The sequence below is a fragment of the Astyanax mexicanus genome, chromosome 11 (genome assembly GCF_023375975.1).
Source record: "Astyanax mexicanus isolate ESR-SI-001 chromosome 11, AstMex3_surface, whole genome shotgun sequence".
Classification (NCBI taxonomy): domain Eukaryota; kingdom Metazoa; phylum Chordata; class Actinopteri; order Characiformes; family Acestrorhamphidae; genus Astyanax; species Astyanax mexicanus.
In genome coordinates this window covers 12,649,690-12,658,929 of record NC_064418.1, presented here as the reverse complement: position 1 = coordinate 12,658,929, position 9,240 = coordinate 12,649,690, and the positions used below count along the sequence as shown (strand labels likewise).

The window sequence follows — 9,240 nt, the reverse complement described above, 5'->3', positions numbered from 1 at the left end:
GTTATAAAATAATGTTCTTCATACGAGTTTAATATGAAGAAACTCATTCTACTCTTTTCTTTTCGTTTGAATTCTTCTTCACAAAGTCATTAGCTGAATGCACAATCTGAGTGAAGGCTTCCAGCATCAGGCAGCTCAGCTTCTCATCGGACTTGATCTCCTCGCTGTAGTTCTTCACAGGGAAGATGCAGTTCAGTGGAACACCCAGTCTGTTACTGCACTCCATCATCTGCACAAACAAAACGTGATTTTACTGTATTAATTTTGTCTACATTGTTTTAGAATTTAAGTGTAAACTAGTAACTGACCTTATCCTTGATCTTCTTGCTTTGGTAGATCTTAGCCACGTCTTGCTGGGTCATGGTGCACACCTGGTCCACTCTTGTCATGAAAAGCACTTGAGGAATTCCTGCAGCAGAGGAATATGAATATATGAGGAATATATGATCACAGAAGTTAGAAATAATAACTTATTTAATTCATTGTTTTGGTCTTGTAAAACATACTTTGAGTACTTGGCTAATGTTAAAGTTAATGAGTCCACAATCAGCAAAACTCTAAACAACACTGGTGTGCATGGCAAGAAGAAGAAGAACATTGCTGCTCTGTAGTTCGCTAAAGAATGGAAGAATTTTTTATAGACAGACGAGACCAAAATAGAACTATTTTGATTTAAATGAAAAGCATTATGCTTGCAGAAAGAACCAATGCATTCCAGCATAAGAACTTTCTCTTATTAGTGAAACATGGTGGAGTTAGTATTGTGGTTTGGGCCTGTTTTGCTGCATCTGGGTAAGGTTGGCTTGCCTTCATTGTTGCAACAATGAATTCTGAATTATATTGGAAAATTCTAAAAGAAAATGTCAGGAAATCTGATCTGTCCATGAACTGACTCTAAAGCAAAGGTGGGTCATGCAGCAAGACAATGACCCTGAGCACACAAGTCATTGCTCCGAAGAATGGTTTAAGTACAGTAAAATTAATGTTTAGAAATGAACGAGTCAAAGTTCTGATCTTAATCCAAAGGAAATATTTTGAGTTAATGTGAGGACATACACCAACATCTCAGAGTTGAAGCTGTTCTGTGGGGAAAAATTGGCTAAAATTCCTCCAAGCCAGTGTGCAGGACTGATCAACAGTTGCGGGAAAAGTTTAGAAGCAGTTATTTCTGCAAAGAGGTGGGGGTCACACTAGATACTTAAAGCAAAGGTTTACATACTTTTGCTACCCATGAATGTGTAATATTGGATAATTTGCCTCAATTAATACATGACTAAGTATCAGACTTTTATCTCATTTGTTTAACTGGGTTCTGTTTTATCTACTTTTAGTACTGGTATAAAAATCTGATGATGATTGATCTGATCTGATTGAGTCATATTTATGTAGAAATACAGAAAAATCCAAAGGGTTCACAAGCTTTCAAAATACAAATCCAGAAAAAGGCATGACGTACTCACTGAAGTAAGTGATATAAGAGATCCTAGAGTGAGCTCACCTAATTTACTTGCTGCTGCTCTGATCTCCTTCATTTTCTGGATGACTTCTTCATCCATCATGGAAATTTTGTCTGCTGGAATCACACTCACTAGACAGTGGATCTGATCATTCAGAGTGGGCTTGAGGATGTAGTACCTGTTGTCTTCATCTATTGGAGCACATTCTTTAAACTAAACATGAGAGGAAAAAAAAGTTCTACTGAAAAATGTACAGTTATTTAAAGATTTAATGAATCTTCAATTGAATGTTTGTGTTAATCTTACTGTGTAGTCGTTGGGTACATGGCCTTTTAAAGCACTGATGATGTCTTCAGTGTGCACTCCTTTTAACTTGTCCTTTTCCAAACCCATCACATCATAGAAAGTGAAAGGCACATTTCCCACATTGTACTTCTCAAACTGTAAACAACAATAACAGTGTAATGAACAAAATCAATAATAATAATAATAATAATAATAATAATAATAATAATAATAATAATAATAATAATAATAATAATTCATTAAACATAAACAAACAAACAAATAAATCTGGACTGCAGCAGTGTTTCCCATTAAAACAGGGACAAAGAAAGCCAAAAAAAGTGTTTCTAAAGCAAAATGTTACTGTCCAATATAAACTAGGCATTCCAGCAGGAAGATTAACTTTTTACTCTTGTCTAAATGTTTCATTTTGTTGATAAACAAGTGCGCAGGTGTAAACTATAGTAGCATCACACCGAGCTGAGTAATGAGGCCGGCCTACAAAAATTACACCAAAAGGGCAAGGACAACTCATCCAGGAGGTTAAATCTAGCTAGTAACTGTTAGTGTTAAATCAACACTGTTAATGTTAAATCAACACTGTTAGTGTTAAATTAACACTTATTAGTGTTAAACTTTACACTGTTGTTTAACACTGCCAAATTTCCTGTGTATAATGTACCGGCACTGTATGTACATTTACATATGAATAACATTTGTATATTGTATATTACATTTACTCTACCAGCCTTGATGATAAAGTTAAGGATAAGGAAATGCAAGTAACAAAAAGAGGGTAAGAGCTAATGTGGTACACCTGAAGCACACAAAGTTTTATTTTTCTTTATCAAACAGGATTGCAGTCACCTTTTTGGTAAAACTCTCGCCTGTAACTGCTGAAGCAGTCAGACAGTTGATGAACTGATGTCCTTCAAATATGCTTTTAATGGTGTTTATGATGCTGGATTTCCCAGCCCCAACTGGTCCATACAGAAGGAAGCGGAGCTCTCGGACATTCTCTCCGCTAATTTTAAAGGACTTCAAGGTGCTGATCATTGGAGCTTGCCTGAAAGGTAAAAAACAAAACAAAACAAAAAAAAAAAAACATACCTTAGGTCAATCACAGGTAATGGTCTGGTACAGTATGTTATTCTTTTTTCCCTAAATTTATCCCTTTTTATTAGGGTATTGTGTATGCTGGGGGCAGGTTACTGTGGGTAGTGTACTGTGAGTAGTGTACTGTGAGTAGTGTACTGTGAGTAGTGTACTGTGGGTAGTGTAATGTGGGTAGTGTAATGTGAGTAGTGTACTGTGAGTAGTGTAATGTGGGTAGTGTACTGTGAGTAGTGTACTGTGAGTAGTGTACTGTGGGTAGTGTAATGTGGGTAGTGTAATGTGGGTAGTGTACTGTGAGTAGTGTACTGTGAGTAGTGTACTGTGGGTAGTGTAATGTGGGTAGTGTAATGTGGGTAGTGTACTGTGAGTAGTGTACTGTGAGTAGTGTACCGTGGGTAGTGTAATGTGGGTAGTGTAATGTGGGTAGTGTACTGTGAGTAGTGTACTGTGAGTAGTGTACTGTGAGTAGTGTAATGTGGGTAGTGTACTGTGAGTAGTGTACTGTGGGTAGTGTAATGTGGGTAGTGTAATGTGGGTAGTGTACTGTGAGTAGTGTACTGTGAGTAGTGTAATGTGGGTAGTGTACTGTGAGTAGTGTACTGTGGGTAGTGTAATGTGGGTAGTGTAATGTGGGTAGTGTACTGTGAGTAGTGTACTCTGGTACTGAGGTAATGTACTGTTAATGTAAATTTTTCCCTAATATGTTAAACTGATATAAACTGAATGATTGTGGACTCACATCCATTGGACAGTCCTCCACTCCTCAAGTTCTGTAAGAAATGCGGAGTTACTGTATAACTAGAAACTTGTACAATTTAGGATACAGTTCAGCAGGGTTAGTGTGTCAGTTATTAAACATTTATTAGTAATAAATGAGTATTATCTTCATATTAAATTCTTAATTTAACAGCTTTGGGTCATCTATAACTGCGTGGAGAAGTAGTTTTATTGTTTTGATAAAGAATTGTTACATACCAATAATGACCATGGCAGAGCATGAATCACTGCCCGTTGAGCTCTGTATGGTTACAGTGTAGTTCCCCTCATCTCCCACCTCAGCGTTTTTGATTTCCAAGGAAACTGTTGTGCCATTTTTTTCAGTTTTATGTTTGCCCTCCACGCAGCACAGCTTTTGGCCCTTCTTCATCCATGTCACATTTACTCGTTCTGTGTTAGTTTCACAGCGAAGAATGAAATCTTGTCCAGTTTTCACTAGTCTATCAGGCAGTACAGTAACAAACTCTAGAAAGAGAGGAAAGAGACTATGTTAGAAAGTCATTGAAGACTATGAAGTAAAGAAATTTCAGTAATTCTGTTTTTTTTTATAATGTTTTGTTGTAACATATAGAGAAATATAAATACAATCCAAAAATGAATTTAAATAAAAGTTAAGGATTATATTGTGTCTGATTATGCAAAATAAGTATTTGATACTTAAGCAAAATGTGACTTTAAATCAGTGAAATTACATTTCATTTCAAAACATATTCGCATGGTTTATTGGTGCGCATGTTGGTGCGTTTAGTTTTTTTTATGCCTGTGTGAAACCAAACCAAACACCAAACAGAGGGAGAAAACACTCCAGTAAACAAACTTATCAACTGACCCAGACCATAGAAACCAACTACAGGTGTAAAATTGCATTTTTATTCTCAGTAAATTAAGTTCTAATTCAGAAATCCTTACAACCAAGCTAAGATGTTTACAATAAAGTTAAAAAAATAAAAGACCATTTATCTTGAATTAACTTAACATAAATATATTTTATAAAAAATAAAATATGGTCTTTCTTGGTTTCACTTAACGTAAATACTTGTTTTTATTTAAAAAAAAATAATAATAAAAAAGAAAGTCTTTCTTGACCTGACATATTTAACACTGTAAAACTGAACATTGAACCTGTTGTTCTCTGCAGGGCAGCAAGGAGTGGTTTTATAAAACAAAATTGCATATATGTTCTAGGCCAGGGATCACATATATGCAGACTGCGGTCCGGGTCCGGACCCAAACCGATAAACTACTGAAAAGGATTTAATTCTGACAGCGTTTATTTAAAATGTCAGAACTTTTCTTGTCTTTACAGTATACGCGCTCTTCGGCACAGGAAACTTGCAGACCAATCTGCCAATCAGATCTGTGCAGACAGCTGCCCTGGCTAGAGAATTGGGACGCGGCGGGGAAAAACCGCCTTTATAAAGAGATAGAGAACAAAATGCAGTACATTACTACAATTCAAAATGAATTTATTTTGGGTAACATGAATCTAAGATAATGTGGTCTTTTCCAGTGCACAACATGCTCGAGCTATTAACTGTGTAAAGAAGTAATACAACTTTGGCTCATGTGATTAAGAAGATTGTATTAGAGAGTTTAAACTCACCTGGTTTCAGATGCATCGCTGCTAACATTTTGTGTATGTCCATTCCACAGCCTTTGTGTCGCAGCCCTGTGAAAAGAGACTGTATTCAATATATTTAGTTGCAACACTTTTGTCTGATTTTCAAGCTTACTTTAAAAATGAATACCAACAAACAAATGAAGGGTTTGGAAGCTGGAAGCGTGCCAAGCTTGTTTTATCTGATTTAATGTGTGATATTTTCTATTTATGGTCTTTAATCTCACACAAAGTTAGACCAGCATTACTTGTTTTGTGTAGTAAATAACAGTATCAAATACATTCATAGTCAAAAAGCAGAATGGCCCACAAATTTTGAAAGTGGTGTATATACTACATGTACAATAGTTTGCAAGTACCCCTTGAACTTTTTATTTTAACATTTTGTCACCTTACAACCACAAACTTAAATGTATTTTATTGAGAGTTAAATTGATAGACCAACACAAGCCATTCAAGTTTCATCCCCACAGTATGATGCTGCCACCACCATGTTTCACGGTGGGGCTGGTGTGTTCAGGGTGATAAGCAGTGTTACTTTTTCGCGAGACATAGTGCTTTGCATTTAGAACAAAACGTTTTTTTTTGTCTTGGTCATTTTTTTATGGGTTTCAGAGTAAAGGGGGCTGTTTCAGACAAACCAAGTCTCCCTGAAGCTGCAGGAGTCTCCCACAGACTTTTATTTTTCTAATGGCGTGTGGGAAGGAGAGAGAGAAAACAGAGAGGGTTCTGATTGGCCTGTTCTCTGCAAAGAGTCTGTGAGACAGTTTTTAGTGTGGGCGGGCAGTGTTTTTCCCCCCTCCCGGACGTGATTTGTTCAGTGACTGAGAGAAACGCAGTGACGCAGATCATGGCGGAGGCAATATTAATAATTATTGTAATATTATATGAAATGTTTTTGATGTTGTGCAATTTTTTGTCAAAATGTAACTATTAATTTTTGTTTTTTTTTACAAAAAAAAAAAGGAAAGCAGAGGCAGGTTCTTCCAAAAAAAAAAGATGAAACTCATTCTACCTCTGCATACTCTAAATTTAAGTTGGTAGGGTAACCTCCCTGAAATCAACTTTTGCAACTTGGGATGTCTGCTGTTTATTCCTTTGGACTGTGTTTTAGCACCACCTCTTCGGAGGACCAATTCAACTTTATTAATGATAATAACTAGCTATAGTATCTGTGGTCATTGTGCATATAATAGAGACATAATTTAAGCAAAATATCAGTCAAAAAGGGGGGAGAGAGAGAGTGATAAAATAAATCATTAGAAATAAACAAAAAACAAAGAAAAAAAAACCTGTGAGAGAAAAAAACAGATACAGTACAGCAAAAAAAGAGACAAATGTTAAGTAACAGTCACCAAGAAAACAAATCAGCTACGGAAAAGATAAGCAAATAAATAAGCAAATAAGTTTTTGATTTGCATGTGGAAATACGTGAACTCGCCAAGTGACAACTGTAGTCCAACCAACAAAAAACACGGACGAGCAGCTAATTCAACATCCTCAGCTGTACATCTCTTCCCTACACTCATAAAGAGATAACAGGAGGAAGAGCAGAATTACAGCTTTCTTTATTCTGAGTTTGAGAGACAGATACAGGCTACAGATGCTGTAGCAACACCACACACCAAAACACTGGTTGCAGACGTGATGTGTTTTAGAAAACCCCGCCTATTATCAGCAGATGACACTCGGTATCAGCAGCAGCACAACTCAACCCCAACTGACCAGCATCCGGCAGAGTAGAAAACAACACGGCATACTGCCTGCAATATGAAAGCTCCTATATCTGTGTGTGAGAGCTGATAGTCACTAATGTGTTCTTGAGTTCTGTTTTAATGGGTGCGGATAGTTTTTCCTTAGCCTGTACTCTAAGTATGCTTTTTGAATCAGCCCTGTATATTAAAGACTCTATATATAGATATTTAACTGCAAGCATCTCACTCCAGTCTGTAGCATCACAATTGACAGACAGAATTTATTTTTATGTATTTTTTTTTTTTTTTTTTGTAGAAATGCTATAACAAAGACTACAGTATACATTCTGTGAGCTCTGGGCAAAACATTGAAGTACGAAACTAGAATCTAGAATAACTGATGCACTTACCTTTAGGAGAAATGTCACTGAAGTCAGTGTCTGTGTCAAATGCCCTGAGTCTGCAATACGCCTGCATTTATAAGATCTCAATTTACTTTCATTTTTAGCAGCACGCAGACGGGAAGTCGGGTTGGGTTGGGGCTGAGGGTCCACAGCACTGTTTTCTTTGTGTGTGTATTATATAACTGAAAGGGTTTGAAATAAGTCCTAACTAGCATGTTTGTGTCCTGCAGGCCTGTAAACATTTTTTTTTATTGCATGGGATATTAAGAGTCTGCATATAGAGCAGACCTGAACCTTAAATCCACAAAATCATTAGTACATAAGCACATATTAAAAATGTTTAGAGAAATGTCAAGCTTTACTTTACAGACAGTTTTGTCAATTTTATACAGATTTCTTTGATATTGGCTTGGTGTTGTCTGTTAATTTTTGGAGATGTTATATTATTACAGTAAAACAATATATAAAGATATATAACAAGTTTTAAAGCTATTTAATGTGCCCCCAAATACTACTTAGAAAAAAAAAATAGTTAGATCTTTTTTTTTTCTAAATTATTATTTTTTAGGGTCAGGAAACTAGGAAGTAAATAATTAACAAAAAAATTAAGAAAAAAAAACAATTGTAGGTTGAATTAACATTTAAATGTTAGTCCGTTAGATTTTTTTTGACTACAGGATGTATGTACACCAAAGCAAACCACTGAACATCATACGAGTCTGCAGCACATCTGCATTTTTATGCTCTTATTTTATTTTCACTTTTAGCATCATGCAGACGGAAGTTGAGTTGGGGCTCAGGGGCCATAGCATTGTTTTTAGTTATTTATTTATTTATTTATTTATTTATTATCTGTGTATAGTAAAACTGAAAGTGTTTGAGACCTTATATCGAAAAAGTCTTAATCAGCATTTTGGTTTCCTGCAGGCCTGCAAACAAGTTTTTTTTATTTTTATTATTGCATTAATAATTCAGAGTCTTAGTATAATAAATATAATAAAGATCTTTAAGGCAATTAATCGTTCCAATATCCACCAAACCATTTATAAGGGAGTCACCTACTGTCAGACAGGCCATCCTAACAAGTTCAGTCCAAGAGCAGGTGCAAGATGAGTCTCCAATGATTGTAGGATTATTTCCTATATGATTGCACTCTTCACTGTCCATATTGACTTTAACTTTAATTAACTTTAAATTTTGCACATGAATCTAACTTCAATATTACTTCAACACAAGTTAATGATTTACTAGTTTAACTTTAGTTTAATTTTAGTATTTAGCTGAATATTTCACAGTGAATTTTAACAACCTTGAAGTAAAACTAAAGAAATTATGTAATGTCTACTGTGAGAAATTGCTGTCTTGCTTAATACCACAGACCACTGAACAGGAAATGTGCTCTGTTTTGCACTCCCACCAAACAAACAAGACACAACGTACACATACATTTTTCAGAAACTTGTCACTATCCTTTTGCCAAGGTTGTGAGGGTTCTGTAAAGGTCTCAGTGGTTTGTTAGGGACCACTAGTGAACAAACAGCATCATGATCATGACCAAGGAACAAAATAGACAGGTCAGAGACACAGTTATGGAGAAGTTTAAAACAGGATTAAGATATAAAACCATATCCTAAGCTTTAAACATCCCAAGAAGTACTGTTCAATCCATCATGCAAAAGTGGAAAAAGTATTCTACAACGGCAAATCTACCAAGACATGGCCTTCCACCCAAACTGTCAGATCAAGCAAGGAGATCACTGGACAGAGAAGCAGCCAAGAGGCCTATGGTCACTTTGGAGGAGCTGCAGAAATCCACAGCTCAAGTAAAATAATCTGTCTACAGAAAATAATAACCTTTACAAAAGAGTGGCAAGAAGAATAGTCAGAAG

General features: G+C 35.8%; 1 protein-coding gene across 1 annotated transcript; it reads right to left on the bottom strand.

Annotated features, from left to right (window-relative positions):
- LOC111190664 (interferon-induced protein 44-like) lies at positions 1 to 5,290 on the bottom strand. The gene is made up of 8 exons (XM_049484613.1): positions 5,239 to 5,290; positions 3,834 to 4,100; positions 3,598 to 3,628; positions 2,610 to 2,808; positions 1,764 to 1,898; positions 1,499 to 1,670; positions 309 to 409; positions 1 to 229 (listed from the first exon to the last, which is right to left on the bottom strand). The coding sequence occupies exons 1-8, from the start codon at positions 5,279 to 5,281 to the stop codon at positions 44 to 46; spliced, it is 1,134 nt and encodes a 377-aa protein (XP_049340570.1). The 5' UTR covers positions 5,282 to 5,290; the 3' UTR covers positions 1 to 43.
- Between the last annotated feature and the right edge of the window lie 3,950 nt (positions 5,291 to 9,240).

Coding starts and splice junctions, on each gene's coding strand:
- LOC111190664 (XM_049484613.1), bottom strand. CDS start 5,281: ATGGACATACACAAAATGTTAGCAGCGATGCATCTGAAACCAG. Junction 1,899..2,609: donor GCGAGAGTTTTACCAAAAAG/GTGACTGCAATC, acceptor TGTTGTTTACAG/TTTGAGAAGTACAATGTGGG. Junction 230..308: donor GCAAGAAGATCAAGGATAAG/GTCAGTTACTAG, acceptor TTGTTTGTGCAG/ATGATGGAGTGCAGTAACAG.